The sequence below is a fragment of the Lichtheimia ornata genome (genome assembly GCF_029851405.1).
Source record: "Lichtheimia ornata isolate CBS 291.66 chromosome Unknown scaffold00057, whole genome shotgun sequence".
Taxonomy (NCBI): domain Eukaryota; kingdom Fungi; phylum Mucoromycota; class Mucoromycetes; order Mucorales; family Lichtheimiaceae; genus Lichtheimia; species Lichtheimia ornata.
In genome coordinates, this window is record NW_026695377.1 from 186,936 (window position 1) to 210,224 (window position 23,289).

At 42.6% G+C, this 23,289-nt stretch overlaps 4 protein-coding genes across 4 annotated transcripts; 3 read left to right on the forward strand and 1 right to left on the reverse strand.

The window, feature by feature from the left end:
• Nucleotides 1-341: 341 nt before the first annotated feature.
• Nucleotides 342-2,020, reverse strand: O0I10_009649 (uncharacterized protein; the record flags this gene model as incomplete). The annotated part of the gene is made up of 9 exons (XM_058489636.1): nucleotides 342-701; nucleotides 773-1,025; nucleotides 1,080-1,126; nucleotides 1,200-1,314; nucleotides 1,375-1,449; nucleotides 1,518-1,614; nucleotides 1,670-1,765; nucleotides 1,828-1,913; nucleotides 1,977-2,020. The coding sequence occupies 9 exons, from the start codon at nucleotides 2,018-2,020 to the stop codon at nucleotides 342-344; spliced, it is 1,173 nt and encodes a 390-aa protein (XP_058339672.1).
• A 692-nt stretch (nucleotides 2,021-2,712) lies between these two features.
• Nucleotides 2,713-5,962, forward strand: O0I10_009650 (uncharacterized protein; the record flags this gene model as incomplete). The annotated part of the gene is made up of 15 exons (XM_058489637.1): nucleotides 2,713-2,736; nucleotides 2,795-2,883; nucleotides 2,940-3,291; nucleotides 3,349-3,443; nucleotides 3,496-3,610; nucleotides 3,670-3,803; nucleotides 3,863-3,944; nucleotides 4,017-4,175; nucleotides 4,262-4,541; nucleotides 4,603-4,708; nucleotides 4,765-4,903; nucleotides 4,965-5,353; nucleotides 5,413-5,521; nucleotides 5,582-5,713; nucleotides 5,777-5,962. 15 exons carry the CDS (start codon nucleotides 2,713-2,715, stop codon nucleotides 5,960-5,962), a joined length of 2,391 nt encoding a protein of 796 aa, XP_058339673.1.
• A 1,792-nt stretch (nucleotides 5,963-7,754) lies between these two features.
• Nucleotides 7,755-8,196, forward strand: O0I10_009651 (uncharacterized protein; the record flags this gene model as incomplete). Its single annotated transcript, XM_058489638.1, has 2 exons — nucleotides 7,755-7,891; nucleotides 7,947-8,196. The coding sequence occupies 2 exons, from the start codon at nucleotides 7,755-7,757 to the stop codon at nucleotides 8,194-8,196; spliced, it is 387 nt and encodes a 128-aa protein (XP_058339674.1).
• Nucleotides 8,197-9,329: 1,133 nt separating this feature from the next.
• Nucleotides 9,330-9,857, forward strand: O0I10_009652 (uncharacterized protein; the record flags this gene model as incomplete). The annotated part of the gene is made up of 3 exons (XM_058489639.1): nucleotides 9,330-9,400; nucleotides 9,563-9,673; nucleotides 9,767-9,857. The coding sequence occupies 3 exons, from the start codon at nucleotides 9,330-9,332 to the stop codon at nucleotides 9,855-9,857; spliced, it is 273 nt and encodes a 90-aa protein (XP_058339675.1).
• Nucleotides 9,858-23,289: the final 13,432 nt, after the last annotated feature.

A 23,289-nucleotide genomic window follows, 5' to 3' on the forward strand; every position in this document is an offset into this window, starting at 1 on the left:
GCAGAGGTTAATATCGAGAAGAAAGCAAAGGTAACGGGAATCAACACCTGATGTTGGCGTTTGCTTGTTTCCACTTGGCGTCACATGAATCCCGATTTGGCTCATGAGGAATATTGGGTTTTTCTTAAATATTGCGCTTGGTTTTTTACATCGTTGCCTGTCACAGATTTCCTTTTTGCGTTGGGGGAAATATTAGTCTTGCCAGCAGCTGTTTCTTCATGCTTCTGTGGATGGATCTAATCTATTCATCCACCTACGCCATTAATCTCTCTTGAGCCCACTTAAAATTCGAGACACACGTAATAGGAAATGTCAAAGTAGAATGTTTATGGAGGTACGTATCAATAGACAGACTCTACAGGCACAGATTTTTTGAAGGATGCAAACAGCTTGTCCTGATCAAGATTTTTACCAATGAGGACGATTTTGCTCTTAACATGCGCGGCTGCACTGTCTTCTTGGATAAAACCTTCTTGGATATCGTAAAGGTCCTGGACGCCTTGAATGACCAATCGCTTACCCTTTTCTGCTGTATTCTTGGGTGGCTGGATAATGCCCTTGAGACGCAACACAGTGACTTCATCGTCGTTATTCTCCAATCCAGGCCACTGCTTCTCCCATAAAAGGGTTTGGATCCATGTCTCCAATTCATCAATCGTATCCAACTGGTCATCAAAGTGAATGCAAATGGTTTGTACTCCCTATAGTTGACGAACATTAGCAATAGCTTATTCCGCCACGATAAAGGACGAGAATGGGTGATAAGACTCACATGGCTAAGGTGATGTGCGTGCCCTGAGCTGAGGTGCTCTATCTTCTCCGTTTGTCGTGCTAATGACTCTGCATCGTGTACATCATATGCTTGAATATCAAGAACAAAATCAATGGGAATCCTTGACCGCTCGGTTTCCAATAGATCAGCTGCTGAGTTGATGCCTTGAATATCTTGTCGAATCAGCTCCATTTCGTTTTCATTGACTAAGTCCTTCTTGTTAATGATGATGCGGTCTGCAATCGCCACTTGTCTATGACGTATTCGTCAATTCTTATTCATCTCATGCCGTATCTCAATGCTTTACTTGGCTGCTTCATTGACTAGCGTGTTATCTTTTTCTTCACCAAGATACTAAGCAATGTTTCCTTTGAATGTTAGTATATCCATGCTGCTGAAGCGGCACTTTTGCTGCATATATATTCACCTCTCGGATATGTTTGGCATCGACAAGTGCCACAATGCCGTCTAGGTATAACTCACTTCCGAGCCCGTCATCAAGCCAAAACATAGATGCGATTGGACCAGGATCAGCCAGACCACTAATATACAATCGTTAGTTAATATTGGCGGTATGATCTTGGGAATTTTGACTCTCGTACCTGGTTTCTAGTAAGATATAGTCAAATTTACCCCTCTTTTCCATCAAGTTCTCAATAGCCTTTACACCAATATCTCTGAAGGATGTAGTTACCAGCACAGAGTTAGGTACACAATATACACAATCATTAATGTATTGACTTACTTGACAGAGCAGCAAAGACATCCATTGCGCAGTTCTAGCCATTCCTCGTATAATGTGCCTTCTTGGTTGATGGACAACGATTTTTCAATGTCACTACCTTGAACCATTGTCAACAATGTATCTTAACCTGCGGGGATATTGATGATACCGACTCTCGCCAAACTCGTTCAGGATAACAGCAATCTTTTTTTGATGCTTTTCTGTGAGAATATAGTTGAGTAGAGTCGTTTTGCCACTACCAAGGAATCCTGATAATCCATTGCATTATGTTGGATAAGTGATATTCAGGCGACGGCTTTACACAGTTTACCTGTTACGATTGTAACTGGAATCTTGCGTGGGGACTCTTCAGTCGCAGGTGCAGTTGTGAATGAGGGAGCTGATATTTGAGATATTCTATACTTGCAATATTCAAGTGTGAATAGTTGCGAGGTATATGAAAGAAAGGATTAAGTTTACTCGTCAGCAGGGATTAGCTCTGGGATCTCGTCGTGATCTGTCATTGTTGGGAAAGGGAAAGCAAAGCTGAGTGGATGTATGAGGCAAGCTTTAGGCGCGTACTCCGCATAGCATGTAACATGAGCCAAGCCGAGATTTTAGCCATAAGACACTAGATTTATAATCTTTCAGTGTGGCTGTGGCTGGTAGGGGACGTTGGCATGTGTACTATGTTTATTGTTTCTTGATGAAAGTACCATCGGCTTTTCTTTTCGAAACGAACACTCACACAGACATCCTAGAAACAATGTCTTATTTCGTGCAGGAATTTGGCAAGCACAGCAAATGATTAAGCTGATGGATTGGTGGGTCTCCTTCATCAGTAGTGATACATTTTAAAAGCCTGCTAAGGTGTGATTGAACGTTTATATGCATAAAAATCAGGGTCTGAGACAAAAAAAGGCAACATGGCAATATCCATCGTCAAACAATGTCCTCCATCTGATATCACAAATCACTTTATTCGAGCCAAATAAAACTTTGTTCGAGGATGTATGTGTGAGTGTTCGCTTTAGGAAGAAAAATCGATGGCGCCTTCATTGATAAACATAGTGCACATGTAAATGTTCCCCCCATGGGGGTGTTATGATTCCAGTTGAGGTGATACAGGCATAAGACGTTATTCAGAAGCGGTAGCTAGCTTTTCTTTGCCATATTTCAGAGCCTAACCATGACGTTTTCTCGTACGGAGGCAGCCATGGAAGATGCCTTTGTCGAATGGGTAGACTAACATCATCGCTTCACCAAAATAACGCTGTCCTTAACGCATCGTTTTTCAGATCAATACTTTCGACACAAAGTTGAATCCTATCGATACGGTTGTCGAGTTAGCCGATGGCGTCGTGTTTTCCAAAGTGCTCATTGCCATGTATATTATTTTCTTTTGGCTTCTTGCTATGTTTTCTGACAAGTATCTTTATATAGCGATCCAAAGTGGTTTAAGCAGCTTAGTAGCACGCTGGAAGCCGCTGCCATGTCAACCGTTACTGACGACAGGGACGAGAGTGGAACTTGGGTGTTCCGCCTGAACAACCAAAAAAAGATCCATCGATTGATCACGCGATATTTTGACGAGGTTTTGGGTCAAGACCCTGAGCAGCTACCGCCGATTGATCTAAATGCTATCGCTAAAGAAGCAAAACACTATGATCTATTGCTTATGTGCCAATTGATTGTTGCTATTGCTGTGCAATCTGATAATAATCGAGCCTACATTGATATGATCCAAAGCCTATCGCAGAAGAGCCAGCACAGCTTGATGCTATCGATAGAAGAGGTAAGTTCATCGGGAGGAAAACAGGCAGTGGAAGGCTAAAGGTAGGGGTTTCCGCAGGTCATGCATCATTTTGATGGTGATACGGATGTCGCTGCCAATCCACGATACTCAGAGTCTTCAAGTGTGGGATCTCGAGGATATTTTATGGACAGGTCTGTGTTGCATACCAAATAATACAGAAATACCGACGTGGATTATGAATAGTGACATTCCATACCGTTACCAAGCCGAGTTTGATCGTTTGATTTCTGAAAGAAAACATTTTGAAAGCTCTCATGGACAATTACTAGTCGACTATGAAGAATTAAAAGAGCGTCTTGTAAGTAAATTTGGAGCGTGATTAACTCAGAGTATTAAATGAGGATTACTTATGCATAGAATGACCTACTGTCCGAGAAAAAGGAGATGGAGGCGAGATTGAGAGATATGGAAGATGCAATTGCTCAGAGCAGTACTACTGGCAAAGCGGACTTTGTAATGCGCACTGAAATCGAACATCTCAAGCAGGACTTGTAAGAGATTCCAGTGGAATTGCTGTTAGCATAAGGGAACATTGACCATGAGTTAATAGGGAGAGATGCGAAGAGCAGAAGCTGGAAACGGAAAATACGTTAGAAAAGCAACGCTTGTCAGTGAATGAGTTACGACGCAAGGTAGTTATCTGATACCCTAAAAAATGAGCATGTGTATAAAAATGTGAGGTTTAACCATACATTGCTCAACAGGTGGATGAACTGACGATTAAGGCTGACGAGGCTGAAGCATTGAGATCAGAATTGGAAGAGTATCGGGAAGCAGTGGAGCGTATGGCAACCATGGAGATCGCCCTTCAAAAATATGAACGAGACGCACAAGAAAGAGTAGATTTGGAAGATCAAATCAAGGTATGTTGTCTCGATTTCATAGTAATCTTTGGTATCACATTAAGCTGTGGATATAAATTACCGCGCCTTCTTATGTACCAAAATAGGCCCTGGAACAGCAAAACACTGATCTTTTAAAGCGAAGTCAAGAGGCCGAGGACGAATACCGCAAACTCTTACGTTTCAAAACCATTATGGGTTCATTCGAAGAGCAGGTACAGCAATTGGCATCAAGTAACCGCGAGCTTCTTGAAGAGAAGGGTCGATTGGAAGATGAACTCCATAAGTTAAACGAGACTTGCACATACCTGGAGGAAGACCGTGACCGAAATGTAGAACATGTGCAATTATTGGAAGAGCAAATTAAAGAGCTCGAGTTAGGTGGTGGTAAGTATAAGTATCGTAGGAAATCAACAGGAGCTGAATGCTAAGAAGAATGTATTGCTAGGTACGTCTATCGAAAAAGCGATAAACCATCGTGCCAGCGTTGTTATCGACGAGACGATAGAAGCAGATATGGAAGAAAATATGAAAAAAGCTAACATCACTGAGCTGTACGTATAATACTCCCTAATGGTGTATAAGAGATTTACTTAGTATTGGGGTTTAGTCGCCTGAATATCCAACGACTGAAAAACCAGATCAAAGAGATGGAGAAAAGGGAGGCGGCTTCGTCAACAACAAACAATGGCCAACATGCTGAAAATGAGATTAATGACACTGAATCCTCCAAGACAGGGTTGGAAAAGGTGATGTTTTATTATATAGTGCACTTTTATATACCTCGTTTGCATTGACAATATTTAATAGGAATACATGTCTATCGTGGCAGAGCGTGATCAATTGCGCAAGGAGCTTGAGCAAATTCGAAAGGGTATCCCAGATTCACTGCTGAACCAAGCGCAGACCATCATGGCATTTCGATCTCGAATGCTGGACCTGGAAAAAGAATCAAGCTATCTCAAGGAGAGTACCATCAACTTGGAAGCAGCTGTGCTTCAGGGAACTAGCAACATTGCCAAGGATGTTGCCTCGTTACAAAACTATGAGAAAGAACACAGTAGGATTCAGGACCGTCTCAACAGACTGGAGGATATCACCAAGATGCAGCTCCATGATATCAACCGTATGCTGGTCGAAGCCAACTACTTGCATGGGATTAACGACGGGACTGTAAAAGATAGGCCTCAACTTACAATGTATGTTTTGCTTACGCGAATTTCATATGGACTAAAAGGTGAGCTAATGAGCATTGCAGCCAAGAACTGGAAACTATCAAGGAACAAAATGCCAGTCTTCAGATATGTGTACTGAATTTGCAAGAAGAGATCAACGAGAGCCAAGGCAGGATCCGCAAGGTTCGTGACGTAAGTATCTCCCTACCTGTATGTGGTTGTGTGCAGATAACTTAGGATCATTCCTCCTAGTTGATCAAGCTTTATTCACAGCTTCTGGAAGAAATGACTACGCGCTTTGGTGGTATCAATCAATCAGAAGATCAACCAACTTTGTTGAATCGCACACCGCGCACTAAAGAGGAGGAGCACGATCTGCTCAAGGTATGGGTGGTATTAGAACAAATCTTTAGAATTACAAGTTAATCTTTTCGCATGGCTTCATAGAAACAAATTCATGATGTTCGAGCGCAATCAAGAAGGGAGCAACAGCTGATTATTTCAGCGTGGTACGATCTTGCCCGTCGTAACCATCGTGAGGCTGCCAGCTTGTCTCTACGATCTACACCATCCTCCTGGCTTGGCCAGCAGCGGAAAATACTGGATAACCAGCTACGAAAGCGCCTATGTTGAACATATAGCTTTACGTCGGTACCTTTTAGATCGCTCTTCTTCATTCTACCAATACTATGCCAGCATGTTTTTTATAGTTGTGCCCCTATATTAAAGTCGTTAGGTGATATATCTTTATCAGGATGTGTCTAATTAAAGTCATTGGATGTGTCGCTATCAGGATTCGAAGGACAATACCGACAATAAATAACAATAGGAGAGGCATTGCAAACAGCTTCGAATAAATAAATAATGTCGCTGATTGATGCAAAAGTCTCTTATGACTTATGGGTGTGCCACACCAGCGACAAGCAACAATGCTACGTGTCATTTTGGTGCTATCAAAGTTTATTCGTCGCTCAAAACATTCGTTGTCAAGTGTCGCTCCCTCCATTTGGAGATGCTTTTGGGTCCAAAATACAACCGCGCAGCTTTGAGTGGTTGTTGCTCATAGGCATCTGGTAACGAACGAAGGGGATGGCTACCCGGATTTGAGTGTTTGTGATTCAGGGGCCTTAATCGTTTCGTTTTTCTTGTAGTCTTTGATGATGATGGATCGAACTGATAAAGTGGTCAAAGCACCTCTTGAGTACGGAGTCGAAGTGATGGTTTTCTTGAATCCATTTTAGTTACTGCGAATTTTGTACGACTCTAGTGAGTTACCCATTTACCCAATTTAATGATCCATTAAGCTAAAGGACGCTTTTTTTGAGGATGATGGGATGCTGTCACCCATTCATGATGATTGTCATTCCATGTTGGTTGTCCTTCACTTTTGCATGGATGAGAGTAGGATGACCCAAAATCACATTTCCCAAATGGTGGCATTTTAAGAAAGTGTAGCTTTTATTCTCCCGCCATCTATTAATCCGTTTAGGGTATACGTTGTCATGCAGTGTAAGAGGAATCGGACTGACGGCGAAGGTGAACAGGTTACACATGTTGTTGACAGGTTACACAAACAGATGGTGATGATAATCTTGGGCAATGTTAGTTCTTCATACACAAGCTATCGATTGATGAGAAAGCTATCCATGATGGCAGAGACAATTACTTTATACACGCATACCATATTTGAGTATTTACACGTCCACATTTGATGCAGGATTACACATTGGATGTTCCAAGTTCAGGAGTTTGGCTGCATAAAACCAAGGCTGGTGTCACTTTTGCCAGAGATACATAACGAGGGACTAGTAGTTGATCCATACTGATCGAGGTATACAGGTGTGCATATTCACAAGAGGAACCGTGGGGAGCTGGGTGGCTATATCAAGGACGACGAGAGGAACCAAAAAAAGTCCAACCCACCTTTCTCCACTCCCATTTACAAAAGCAAGGTGAGACACTCTCCATTAACGAACTACAGCGCATTAACTCCTGTCATGCTCTTTAATGCAAGACCTAGATGGGTGAACCGGTGGTCAATGGCGTCCCTTTCAACTACAACATGCACGCGCGCAATCTACCCATGTTTCAAACTTCCAATCCCGTACAACAGGTACGGTCAAACGCTGCAGCGCTTTTACTGTTCAGGTTTGACATTGTGGTGCTGAAGCTCGTGTGTAGATTGCTGTTCTCTCGTTTACAAGATCTAATGGAGGCGTCGCGTGTATTCATTCCCAAGTTGTCCACAACAACACTTCTTTACACTGCCTCTTTTGGGTATGTTGGCAAGAAAATGCGTTTAGATTGGTTTTCCTTGGTATCTCACATTGTGTTCATGGTAGATCGACTTGTTGGATGATGGTACCTGTGGACAGTAACAAGATATTGATCTCAAAGCAAGAACGCTGTACGTTGGTTCAATGGTATGTATGGTGTTGGATCTACAATGCAGGACCACTTAATTAACGAGCCTTACAACGAAACAGCAGCAGCACATACTGGATCGGATGAATACAAGGTTATTTGCAAGCATCAATGGAATGGTATTGGGAACACCTCAAGGTAAAGTGATCATTTTAGGATTTGTCACCTTCAAGTGCACTGATGAAAGAAATAGGCTCTCGTTCGGCGATTACTATTATCACATCAGCACGTCAAAGGATGGAGTGTACTGTCTTAAGGGGGAAGGCCATGTTGTGGTACGCGGATATTACGTTGGGCTCACGGTGCGACTTCAGTTTAAAAATGCACCCTCTGACCTTTCGTGGAGAACAAAGTATATGCTTCCCATCATTGCACTGCTATACTTTACTCGACTTGAAGACGATGGGTTGTCTTCTTGGCAACATGGCTGGACCCACGGCTAGTGGTTGTCAAAGTCGGCTGGGGAGGGGCTTCATGTCATCGTTAAAACCGGTGTTTTGACGCCACGTTCCTACGGGAGGCTAGAAGGCAGTGCGGATACTACATTCCTTGGCAGTGCGCTATTATTATTGCTATTATTGCTGGAGGCAAGATTCATTGGTATGTATAGCATTGGATTTACAATACAAGTGCTCTGAATTAACGAGCTTTTACAATGGAATAGCAGCGGCATCATGATATGGATGGCATGGAGATATGGATGGCATGGAGATACGGCTCTTATTTGGAGGAAGGATGTTATTGTGAAATACCACAAGGTAAGAGTATCCATTATGGGATGTGTCGCATGCAAATGCACTTACGATGGAAGATGTGCAACGACAGGATCAAGAAGGCTTTTCCTTGGCTATATCACTTGGCACGTCAAGGATGTTATTGTACTGTGTGCTGTATTGGGGAGACCATGTTGCCTTTACCACCTCGTGTGGAAACATGTGCTCACGGTGCTATGGCAAGTCCAATTTAAATACGCATCCTCTGTTCGCAGTTGCAACATGCGGATCCACGGCTCAGGTAGTGTCAAAGTCGGCTGGTGAAGGGCTCATGACATATGGGTCACTGTTAAATCTGGTGTTTTGGCGCTATGCTTCCTTCGGGAAGGGGCTAGTAGGCAGTACAGGTACCTTGGCATTCTTTGGCATTGCGGCTTTCTTATTACTATGATTTCTGGTTGCACCCTGAATTGAGAGATTCAAGTACGTATCGTTCCAATGTCTTTGAGATGGAAGTATTCTTGCTGAGAGTGCGTCTTTCTAGATGGATCATCTTACATTGAAGTCCCCAGGATTACAGCTATCACTGCTAAGTGTTGTTTTACATGTTTGGAGGATTGTTTACGGTGCATCTATTATAGGTGAACCATGTTAGGATCAAGCAGCATCGTCTTTGGCATCTTTCGGTATCAGCAGGCCTTACTACATCGTTCGATAGTCCTCGTTACCAAGTATTAAAAAATTTCTTTTGTGAATCTGCAACAACTTCTATTGTCTTATGGCTCTGGTTGTCAAGTACTACTTCAGTGCTCTGGAAAATCAGCTATCTGCAAGTCGTCTCTTTATGGATGGATCTTTGAGCAATGTTTGTTATCGGTGCCATGGCGGATATCATTCCTCAAGTACCTGTACGGATACCTTTGGGCATATCATCGTGTGTGCTATTTCATCAAGACCGGATTTATTTGTTGCAGTGCATGATGTGTCTCTCATGACGCCTACCCAAGAAGGTCGCTTGATGGCAGCAACTACTGATATGGCGGATGTTTATTTGCTATGGGTAGAACGGGATGGTGCCTTACTCTTTTGTGTAAAGCATCGTTGGCAGCTATGATTCATATGCGACAGTGTGGTCAGCCCTATCATGGCCCTATCAATTGCATTTGAGGATTACTACCTTAGCCGTTGGAAGTCAGACTGTCACTCGGTGTCCTTGTGGTAGATATGGGATCATGTACTGCTTTTTGCTCTTATGGGTCGGCCTCTGTGGGCCTGGGATGCTATTTTGTCCTTTTATCAGACCGAACATGTTGGCTCGAGCAGCACCTTTATTAGAAGATGTCATAGAAGACGCAATGACATCCCCCGTTATCCGGTGTGGTGCACCGTAGGGGTGAGGATGACGGCAAAGCCTTCGCGTGGCCATCCTTGTCAGTACATGGGTTTCCATGGAAGCTAATTTGCCACCTTATTATGTATTCATTACGAGACGTCATCACTAACTACATTCTAGTAGCTATCTTGTGACAAACCTAATAGCCTATATCATGATGCAGAAACTTAGTTCACGAAAAGTGATATCGTTGAATAAAGACTTCCTTTCAATCAATAAATGTTTAAGGTTACTCTTGAAAGTGACGATATGAATGGATATCTTCATTCCTCGACACCGTTGCGTGAGTGATCAACATACACCAAGATTGTGGAGGAGTTGTTCATTGTTCACATGCCGTTTAAATGGTTCATGCAGGCAAGAACAATCAAATCATGTGGACCGCAAGCAAGCTATAAAATGCCTCTTTTCAACATTGGTGTTTGCTACACACAACAGCATGATCGATCTCCATGTCAACGAACAACCAGTATCGTTCGCCAAACTATCATTGCAAATACAACAACAACAATGTTGCTTTATAATGCAAAATCATCATTCCTTGCTCAAATTGGATCAATCCGCCATTCGCGATGCATCGTCTTGTAGCCAGCAATCAATGCATTCTTTTGCTGTATACCAAGGCCACGATGATATGGCAGAAGCACGTTGCTTTACAATGCAAAATCATCATACCTCGCTCAAATCGGATCTATTCGTCATTCGCCATGCACCACGTTGTAGCCCCCAATCAACGCAGCTTTCTGCTATATATACCAAGATCACGTAGATATTGCAGTAGCAGACAATAACGTCATTTTTCATTGTAAAATCATCATACTTCGCTGAAATCGGATCCATTAGCCATTCGTAATGAACCACGTAGTAGCCAGCCATTCAAGCAGTCGTTTTGCTATATAACAAGATCATGTTCATATGGCAGTAGTGGGCAATAATGCTACTATACAATATAAAATCATCATACTTCGCTGAAATCGGATCCATCCGCCATTCGCAATGGTCCATGTTGTAGCCCGCAATTCAAGCAGTCTTTTGCTGTATAACAAGGTCACATTCATATGGCAACAGCAGGCACCAATGTTGCTTTTCAATGCAAAAACATCACACCACACTCAAATCAGATGTATTCGCCATTTGCAATGCGCCACGTTATAGCCCCCGATTCAAGCAGTCTTTTGCTATATACCAAGGTCATGTTCATATGGCAGGAGTGGGCAATAATGCTACTCTACAATATAAAATCATCATACTTTGCTCAAATCGGATCTATTCACCTTTAGCAATGTACCACGTTGTAGCCCCCAATCAACGCAGCCTTGTGCTGTACAACAAGGTCACGTAGATATGGCAACAGCAGGCAAGTATGTTACTTTTCATTGTAAAATCATCATACTGCGCTCAAGTCGGATGTATTCGACATTCGCAATGTATCACATTGTAGCCAGCAATTAAGGCAGTCTTTTGGCGTATACCAATGTCTCGATGATATGGCAGTAGCGGGCACCAATGTTGCTTTACAATGCAAAATCATCATACCTTGCGCAAATTGAATCTAGTCGTCGTTCGCAATGCACCATCATCGTAGCCAGCAATCAATGCAGTCTTTTGCCGTATAACAAGGTCACGTTTATATGGCAGTAGGAGGCAATAACGTTACTTTCAATGAAAAAACATCATACGTCGCTCAAATTGGATCTATTCGACTTTCGCAATGCATCACAATGTAGCCCGCAATCCAAGAAGTCTTTGGCTGTATACCAAGGTTACGTTGATATGGCTGTAGCAGGCAATAATATTACTTTTAAAATCATCATACTTCGCCCAAATCGGATCTATTCACCTTTCATAATGTACTACGTTGTAGCCACCAATCAACATAGCCTTTTGGCTATATAAGAAGGTCACGTTGATATGACAGTAGCAGGCAATAATGTTACTTTTCCTTATAAAATCATCATACTTCGTTCCAGTCGGATCTATTCACCATTCGCAATGCACCACGTTGTAGCCCCGAATCAACGAAGCTTTCTGCTATATAACAAGGTCACGTTGATATGGCAGTAGCAGACAATAATGTTACTTTTCATTGTAAAAGCATCATACGTCGCTCAAATTGGATCTATTCGCCATTCGCAATGCACCACCATCGTAGCTAGTAATCGACGCAGTCTTTTGCTGAATACCAATGGCACGATGATATGGCAGTAGCAGGCACCAATGCTGCTTTTCGATGCAAAATCATGTTACTTCGCTCAAATCGGATTTTTTTCACCATTCGCGATGCATCGCATTGTAGCCAGCAATCAACGCAGTCTTTCGCTGAATACCAATGACACGATGATATGGCAACAGCAGGCACCAATGTTGCTTTTCAATGCAAAATCATGATACTTCGCCCAAATCAGATCTATTCGCCATTCACAATGCACCACGTTGTAGCCAGCAATCAACGTAGTCTTTTGGCGTATACCAAGGTCACGATGATATTGTATAAGCAGGCACCAATGTTGATTTACAATGCAAAATCATCATACCACCCTCAAATCAGATCAATTTGCCATTCGCAATGCACCACCATCGTAGCTAGTAATCGACGCAGTCTTTTGGCGTATACCAAGGTCACGTTGATATGGCAATAGCAGGCACCGACGTTGCTTTACAATGCAAAATCATCATACCTCGCTCAAATTGGATCCATTTTTGCCATTTCGCAATGCATCACATTGTAGCCCGCAATTCAAGCAGTCTTTCTCATCAGCGCTGCGTGGGTGATCAACATGTACCAAGGTTGTGGATGAGCTGTTTATTGTTCATGCCGTTTACATGGTTCATGCAGACAAGAACAATCAAATCATGTGGACCACAAACAAGCTATTAAAGGCCTCTTTTCAACATTGGTGTTTGCTACACACAACAGCATGATCGATCTCCATGTCAACGAACAACCAGTATCGTTCAACAATTTAGCATTACAAATACAAGCTATGTATCCGTCATTGCTAATGTCAAAAAGATACGGGGCAGGAGAGCGTGTGTACTACTATAAGCAGCATACTAAAGAATGGCATCAATGGATATAGTTTATAGCAGCATCATTCCACAAGGTGTAAGTGCACTCCACAACAATGCATTCTATACGACATTCGAGCTCCACCAAGGCATGAACAATAACAAGGCGTCGATGTTAAGGGTGGCAGCCATGATGGATATTCGTCATAAGTCTGGACATCAAGATCATCGCAACGTCGCATCACAAACTATCAGCACATCCTTGAGCCATGTATACGTATCCATTTTGGACCTCTGCCATAATTCTACGATGGTAAGAACAAAGGGCTAGATGTAAATGAAACCGGATGCTGGTAACTCTCTTTCAAAAGGATATTTTTGGGGGATATTTCCAACAGCGTTACGCATAAAATTGCAACAGCGTCGTATTGGTGATTAGCCATCTACTTTTTCATCAACCAATTTCAAAGGGCAACGATGGATGGCCTATCATCGGCGAGCATGATCATACTTCATATGTGCATGGAAAACAGGCACCAGGTACATCGGGAATACACTTCTTTTTCTGCACCCGCTATTGTCGATCAGGATAGCTTGGCGCAGCAAAACAGCCCACAGTCGACTTTCTACGGGCAATTCATTCTATATAAATTCACTACAACGAACTCTAGCCAGGTAAGAGCAAATATTATGCATAGACTACAATAATGGTGTTAATGAGTACGTTGAAAAGACATCCCAATGGCCGGCGATATCATTATGAGTTTGTCAAGGATCAACTATACGGATATTCAAACGACTGGATATGTAGTATAGTGTACTTGAAGAAGTAAAGGCATACCATGTAAGTCAACGTATATGATGTCGATTTAAAAAAGTGTTCTTATCTGGTTCAAAATGCAGTATGTTACTGGATTCCTTGCAATGTATGCGTGCTTTGGCTTGATACAACAACAGAAGCTGCAGAATGAGATGGATGGAAAGCTCGACAATGCAGTGTAGCGATGCATACACCACCAACACTCATTGTATTCAATCAACCACTATACAGCATACAAGCAAGTTTGGAGACACTTTGATGGAGAGTATCGACAACATGCTGTGGATGAGAACATTGCATTGATCATATCTTTGTTGATGGAATGCACAAGGGGCCCACAATACGCGGGTGTGCACAATGCTCTGGTATCATTTGCTTCGATTAATGGTGATTACGATATATGGAAGGACAAAGGTAAAATTTGGAGGTCGATGGAGGTCTTCAAGAGGTTAACAAGAGGTCTGAAGAGGTGTGAGGAGGTGTGAGGATGTCTGAAGAGGTTTACAAGAGGTCTGAAGAGGTCTACAAGAGGTCTGCTGATGTTTGCTGAGGTCTGTATGTGATCCGAATAGGTCTGAAGAGGTTTACAAGAGGTCTACAAGAAGTCTGCAGAGGTCTGTATGTGATCCGAAGAGGTCTGAAGAGGTTTACAAGAGGTCTGAAGAGGTCTACAAGGGGTCTGCTGAAGTCTGCTGAGGACTGTATAAGACCCGAAGAGGTCCACGGAAATCTTCAAGAGGTCTTCAAGACGTCTGCATGAGGTTTGAAGAGGTCTACGGAGGTCTTCACGAGGCTTACAAGAGGTCTGCATGACAGCATGAGGTTTACAAGAGGTTTACAAGAAGTTTGAAGAGGTCTGTCTGGTGAATAGGGATAAAAAATAAAGTAATAAAGCAGCACAAAATATGAGTCTATCGTATATGGATGATTCAATTTGGGATGATTGTAAACGACGACATCGTGACGATGAAGATGATGATCTCGATAAAGAGAATCAATGACTTGATGAAGTGGATGCTCTCTATCGATGTTCGGATGATGAAGAAGGTGAATGTTGATTTGTGGACGACGATCGAGTCACTGCTGCTGCTCCCTACGATGGCGTTGGATTCGCTGCGTCTTTTGCTGATAATGCATCATTTAGGGCTGCAGCATTCATTGACCTTTGTCGTTTTTTCTTGCGCCCCTTATCTTTCTCTCTTTGGTCGTAAAACAAGTATTGCTTGTGATTTGACTCACAACACCGCTCGCGGTTGTATGTTGTATCCCACAATCCATATACGTACCAGGGCATGATGCAAGCCTAGATGCTCTGAACCCTTGAATGATAGCTTACCAGCCTGCTCATATCAATGATAGGTGCTCGCTTGAATCACCCATGTACCCACTTATTGTGTTACCAACCAGCTTCAGAGTACCACCAGTACTAATAGCAATCAATCTAGTGACTCTATGAATTAAAAAAATTGTCTTAAAATATGCTGCTTTGTGCCTTCCTTAATTGCATTCGAGAGAAATGAGCTATCTGTAACATTCGCATGTAATCAATAAGCCAGTTTGCTTTGACCTATATCCATTTCTACTACCATTATGATATCACTTGCCTTATTCTATCCTTCTTTTGCATTCATGTACATCGTTCTCGTGCCTCATCCTTGAATATGAACGACACAATTCCTTCATCGCCTTGATTATGAAGCTCATCTGATCGATGTTGTACTCTTGATTAATAATGGCGTCACCCCCTATATAACCTTCATGTCAAACATCAGCTAATCCTCATGCCTTTTTTCAGATAATGTAGCTTGTTCACCATTGTTGATTTTATTAACATTGGGCTAAATCGGTTGTGTAATGCCGTGTAACCAGTAATCAAGTAAGCGACCCATATGAATAGAGTGGTGCTGGTAAAGTGTATTCTATATCAGGCCAAGTTGACAGCGTTAGCAAATGTTTCCAGCTCGAGTCATCCACGCAGTACGTCTTGACAATATTTACATTGCCAATACTTCGTTGAACCTCCTTCTCATATACAATGGATCGTCCCCCCAAAAAAGGATCGATAAAACATGCTTCACATCCATCAACGGCGACTTCATCCTGGTAATGTTGCTGCTGTAGTCACCCATCCAATGGTTGATTCTCCATATCCACGAGACCAAGATATTACTCAAGTGAATCAGTGACATGCCATTGTCCTCTGCATCCCAATAGCTTTCTTCCTTGATGCCCACTTTACTGCTTCTGCTGCTCGAGATTAATATAGGATGTCCCATGTAAATAAAGATGTTGTATTCTATATCCAATGCAAGTCCAAAACGCCAAGAATTACATGTAGCTTGCATCATCTGTCTTTTTCCTTGTGCTTACCTTACCAACCCCTTTCTTTAAAGAAGCATGTGCAATACACAAGAACCCATGTAAAAAACAGTCAACAGTGGGTGTGTGGTATAATGAGATCTTCTGCTTACCTCGTAGCTGAATGCTGCGTATCAACCAGAGTGATTAGGGATGGAACTATAAAGGGGTAGTGTTAATACGACAAATCTTCACAGCGTGAATAAAGCAAATACCTGAGTAAGCAGTATTAGAAGTAAGGTAATGCCACGTTTTGGATATTCCTCCCATCAATATGGTAAGTGCAACCTTGTCAAACAATTGCATGCAACCGAAATCCATGATAGAGAATAAGCTCAAGAACCATGTAAAGCAGAGGTTATCAATAAAGTATGCGTACTTATACCAAGTCAAGGTCACCCGTTCAACATTTCGAACAACACGATGGGTATCAAAGCTATCTTGTTGCATAGCACACGGTGATGATTATCAGAGCATCCTAATAATAACAGCCTTACAAGTCGAATTAATAGGAAGCAAGAGATCCTTCAATCACTTGCCTATTGAAAAGCGTTGCGTCGTCGTTTTTGGGTCGATAGTCAAATCCATTTCATCCCAGGTCACTGCGAAACGAATGCGGTTGGAGGAGAATTGGATGAATGAGATGCTGGACATGCATATTTTTTGAGGCACCCTATACCTTCATATAGATTGGTATCCACTAATGTCCTACAACTCCCGGCGACAGACATTTCTAACGCGAATGAACCTTGATCTGTGCAAAAAAGTAACGACGTTTCATTGTGCTTGGTGATACAATCAACGCCCGATAACCCGAATTTCGCTCGTCCCAACTGCATAAACAAGCGACCTTGCATGTTCCGCAATGGTACGTGGCGGATATCCGTGTTCCTTGCTATCCTTTGCATCGCGTGTACACATCCATGGCCATTAGATCCAATAACATAGAGCATTGCACGCATGATCGTGATGTAAAAATCTCTTGTTGTAGTTGCCCCAACACATGTCAAAATATCCCTTGCTCATCCACCCACCGTGCCTTGGTGTGATCATTGAAAGCCGACACCCAAGAGAAATAAAAGGTGTGATCGTACATGTTGGATCCCTTTTTGCTGATGATTGCATCTAATGGTGCTTTCTCGGTATTATTCTATCCTGCTAATCGTTCCTATGCCACAATGACGATGGATCACAAGAATTGCATTGGATTAGCAACTTTGTATTGGGTCTCATTCACACTCACAGCATTTAAACAGAGTATTCTTACTTGATTCAAAATACGGTATGTTACTAAATCTCTTGCAATGTATGCGTGGGTAGGCTTGGTACAACAAAGGAAGCTTCAGAAAGAGATGGATGGGGTGATCGACAATGCAGTGTGGTGACGCATACACGATAGCCGACTTGACGTCCCCATGAGTATATTCAATCAACTACTATACAGAATGCAAGCAGCAGTCTCGTGAAGCATGGTGAGTATCGACAACATGCTGTGGATGAGGACACTACATTGATCATATCTTTGTTGGTGGAATGCACATGGGGCCAACAATACGCGGGTGTGCACGGTGCTCTGGTATCATTTGCTTCGATTAATTGTGATTACAATATATGGAAGGCCAAAGGTAAAATTTGGGGGGAATTGAGACTATAAGCTATTGGAAATAGGATGGGCAGGGCTATGGATCGCTTCCTTGGGTTGTTTGCATCAGGTGCAGTGTGGCTGTATAGTGTAAGGTACGTAGAAAGAATGAAATCGACTCTCTGGTGGTCATTCATTGTGCAATCTTGCGCATAGCCTGGTTGCAGTTGTGGATCATTTACATCAGAAGCAATGATGGCGGCAAGTAACTTGCATAAAGCGGGCTATCCATAGCGCAATCTTGATCAAAGGCTGCTTGCGGTGGCGACTCACTTGTTGAAATCATTCATGACCGTGGTGATAGCAGCAGCTTTTGAATGCCATATACAAGTCCAACACAGCCCGTGTTGAGCTATTAGTTACAGCGAATGGGAAAAGGGACGAAGATTGGTGCCGATGGTTTCTATTTATCCACAGGCCAATGTTTTATAGTGACATGTATGGTTTATTGCTCGTGAGGTTTACAGAATCATTTTGAATCAGGTACGTAACGTAGCTATGGATGACAAAACACAAAGATAATGGACATGGGCAATATTTTTGTAGTCTTTTCTTGGCTTGAACACTGACGATGGAAAAAGAAGTTATCGTATGAAGAAGAGATAAGGATCGGTCGGCACCCATATCTTTTACCCTTGTAAATGGGCACGTGCATCTTTGTCACAAGGGATTGGCAAGGTAGTAGCATAAAAATTATACACCATTAAAGCTGCCAGCAATTGCTAACTTTGTCAACTTGCACCGGACAGAGAATACAACGTCTTTATTCACGTGGTCCGTTCTTGTATACGTGTCGCTTGCAGCAACGATATGATGGATATGGATGACAAGAGCTATTGAAATGAATGACTATGGCAAGCCACTGATTTACTCGCAAAACGTCTTGGTCATCTGGATATGGAGAACTCAGTCATTGAATGGATGACTACAGCAGCAGCATTGCCATATGACATACACTGTTGGTGGATATCAAGCACTGGTTTACTTTATGGGATCCATTGTATACGGGACAGAGCTTCAGCGAGATATTAGCAAGGTGAATTTTGACAAGAGGCTTAAGGTGGATGAACAGAGCCGCAACTCTTTGCTAACGTTGTCAACTTGACCCTGATACAATGCAATTCATTAAGAACGACGTATTTGCATGGATCGTTGTCTATGGGTCTCTTACTGATTACTGGTTGCATGGTATTACACCACGGGTTGACGCAGAATTGAAAATGCGACATTGTCACTAGGATGCTAACAAGGTATACATCTGCTCGAAACACAGCACAATCGGGTGGCAGGATCGGATACCACCAGGGCGCATGTCTACCTTGCATGTTTTGTACAAATCCAAGAACCATAGACAGATGGAAGTACTCCTTTAGTTCTACATTAAAGGAGTACTTCCATCTGTCTATGGTTCTTGGCTTTGTACAAAATATCCACGGCAGCCACATTCTCTCTTCTTTACGATAGCAACTAAGGTATTATCTGACGAAAGGAATGAGAACCAGTCGATGGTAGACGAGAATGATCTATGTAGGGTGATGCCATTATATACCAAGGGGCAAGCAGTAATCCGGTGAGTTGTATTATGAAGGTAATGACCGAACGCTACCATAGTCTGGATTCCCTTTTCATGGTTTCGGACGAGAAGGACTTACATACATGCAAAAAGAGGATAGGATAAGGCAACTAATATCAGAATCGCCCCGGGAAAGGATGTCGCGATGATGTCGCGATGAAAGTGTCGCGATGAAAGTGTCTCCTTGTAGCCCGCGATTCAAGCAGTCTTTTGGCGTATACCAAGGCCTCGATTATATGACAGTGAGAGGCACGAATGGTGCTTTACAAAGTAAAAACATCATACCTCGCGCAAATCGGATTAATTCGCCATTCGCAATGCACCATCATCGTAGCCAGCAATCAACGCAATCTTTTGCTGTATACCAAGGTCACGTTGATATGGCAAAAGCAGGCACCAATGTCGCTTTTCAATGCAAAATCATCATACCTGGCTCAAATTGAATCTATTCGCCATTCGCAATGCACCACCATCGTAGCCAGCAATCGAGACAGCGTTCTGCTGTATACCAAGGCCACGTTAATATGACAGTAGCAGGCAGCAACGTTACGTTTCAATGCAAAAACATCATACCTCGCTCCAATTGGATCTATTTGCCATTCGCAATGCACCACGTTGTAGCCCCCAATCAACGCAGTCTTTTGGCTATCTAACAAGGTCACGTTAATTTGGCAGTAGCAGGCAACCATGTTACTTTTCATTGTGAAATCATCATACCTCGCTAAAATCAGATCTACACACCTTTCGCAATGAATCACGTTGTAGCCCGCAATTCAAGCCGTCTTTTGGCATATAACAAGGTCACGTTGATATGGCAGTAGCAGACACAAATGTTCCTTTTCGTTGTCAAATCATCCTACTTCGCTCAAATCGGGTGTATTCGACATTCGCAATGCACCGCATTGTAGCCGCTAATCAACGCAGCTTTATGCTATATAACAAGGCCACGATGATGTGGCAACATGAGGTACCAATGTTGCTTTTCAATGCAAAATCATTATACCTCACTCAAATCGGATCCATTTGCCATTCGCAATGCATCACATTGTGGCCAGCAATCTACGCAGTCTTTTGCTTTATACCAAGGTCACGTTGGAGGAGGCGACAAAGTTACTTTTCAATGCAAAATCATTATACCTCGATCAAACCAGATCTATTCGCCATTCGCAATGCACCACACTGTAGCCCGCAATTCAACGCAGCCGTTTGGCGTATAACAACGTCACGTTGATATGGCAGCAGCAGGCAACCATGTTACTTTTCATTGTAAAATCACCATACGTCGCTCAAATTGGATCTATTCGCCATTCTCAATGCACCACGTTGTTGCCCGCAATTCAACGCAGTCTTTTGCTGTATAACAAGGTCACGGTGATATGACAGTAGCAGGCACCAGCCTTACTTTTCATTGAAAAATCATCATACCTCGCACAAAATGGATCTATTCACCTTTCGCAATGTATCACATCGTAGCCTGCCATTCAAGCAGTCTTCTGCTATATAACAAGATCATGTTCATATGGCAGTAGTGGGCAATAATGCTACTTTACAATATAAAATCATCATACCTCGCCCAAATCGGATCTATACGCAATTCGCAATGCACCACGTTGTAGCCCCCAATCAACGCAGCGTTCTGCTATATATATCAAGATCACGTTGATAGGGCAGTAGCAGGCAACCATGTTACTTTTCATTGTAAAATCATCTTACTTCGCTCAAATTGGATTTACTCGCCATTCTCGATGCACCATGTTGTAGCCTGCAATTCAACGCAGTCTTTTTGCTGTATAGAAATGCCACAATGATATGGCAGTAGCGGGCACAAGGGTTACTTTTCGATGTAAAATCAACATACCTCGCCCAAATTGGATCTATTCGTCATTCGCAATGCACCACCATCGTAGACAACAATCAATGCAGTCTTTTACTGTATACCAAGGTCACGATGATATGGCAGTAGCAGGCATAAATGTTCCTTTTCCTTGTCAAATCATCGTACTTCGCTCAAATCGGATGTATTCGACATTCGCAATGACCCACGTTGTAGCCCGCCGCAATTCAAGCAATCTTTTGCTATATAACACGGTGTCGATGATATGGCAGTGCCAGGCAATAACGCTAGTTTTCAATGCAAAATTATCATGCTTTGCCCAATTCGAATCTATTCACCATTACCCGTGTACCACGTTGTAACCCCTAATCAACGCAGCCTTTTGGCTATATAACAAGGTCTCGACGATATGGCAGTATCAGGCAACCATGTTACTCTCCATTGCAAAATCATTATACCTCGATCAAATGGATCTATACACCATTCCCAATGCACCACGTTGTAGCCACAGATGAACGTAGCTTTCTGCTGTATAGCAAGGTAACGATGATATGGCAGTGCCAGGCAATAACTCTACTTTCAATGTAAAATCATCATACTTCGCCCAAATCAGATCTATTCGCCATTCGCGATGCATCACATTGTAGCCCGCAATTCAAGCAGTCTTTTGCTGTATACCAAAGTCACGTTGATATGGCATTAGCAGGCACCAATGATGCTTTTCAATGAAAAATCATCATACTTCGCTCAAATTGGATCTATTCGTCATTCGCAATGCACTATCATCATAGCCAACAATCAACGCAGCTTTTGGCGTATAACAATGACACGATGATATGGCAGTAGCAGGCAACAACGTTACTTTTCAAAGCGAAATCATCATACCTCGCTCATATAAGATCTATTCGCGAATCGGGATGCACCACCCCATTGTAGCCAGCAATCAACGCAGTCGTTTGCTGTATACCAAGGTCACGATGATATGACAGTAGCAGACACCAGCCTTACTTTTCATTGAAAAATCATCATACCTCGCTCAAATTGGATCTATTCACCTTTCGCAATGAAGCACGTTGTAGCCCCGATTCAACGAAGCTTTCTGCTATATAACAAGGTCACGTTGACATGGCAGAAGCAGACAATAACGTTACTTTTCATTGTAAAAACATCATACGTCGCTCAAATTGGATCTAGTCGCCATTCGCAATGCACCACGTTGTAGCCAGCAATCAAAGCAGTCTCTTGGCGGATACAAATGCCACGTTGATATGGCGGTAGCAGGCACCAATATTGTTTCTCAACGCAAAATCATCATACTTCGCTCAAATCGGATCTATTCGCCATTCGCAATGCACCATCATCGTAGCCAGCAATCAACGCAATCTTTTGCTGTATACCAAGGTCACGTTGATATGGCAAAAGCAGACAATAATGTTACTCTTCATTGTAAAAACATCGTACGTCGCCTAAATCAGATCTATTCGCCATTCTCAATGTACCACTTTGTAGCCAGCAATCAACGCAGCCTTTTGGCTATCTACTAAGGTCACGTTGATATGGAAGTAGCAGGCAATAACGTTACTTTTCATTGTAAAAACATCATACGTCGCCCAAATCAGATCTATTCGCCATTCGCAATGCATCAGATTGTAGCCAGCAATCGACGCAGTCTTTCGCTGAATACCAAAATCACGTCGATATGGCAGCAGCAGGCACCAATGTTGCCTTACAATGTAAAACCATCATACCTTGCGCAAATTGGATCTATCCGCCATTCGCAATGTACCACATGGTCGCCAGCAACCAACGCAGTCTTTGGTTTTATAACAAGGTAACGATGACATGATGGTGAGAGGCACCAATGTTTTACAATGGAAAAACATCATACTTTGCTCCAATTGCATCTATTCGCCATTTGCGATGCATGACACTGTGGCACCGGATTCAAGCAGTCTTTTGCTGTATACCACGATCACGTTGATATGGCAATAGCAGGCATGAATGTTGCTTTACAATGCAAAATCTACATACCTCGGTTAAATTGGATCTATTCGCCATTGGCGATGCATAGCAATTGTATCCCGCAATTCAGCCAGTGTTTCGGCGTATACCAAGGTCACCTTCATATGGCAGAAGCAGGCAATAACGTTGCTTTACAACGGAAAATCATCCTAACTCGCTCAAATCGCATCTA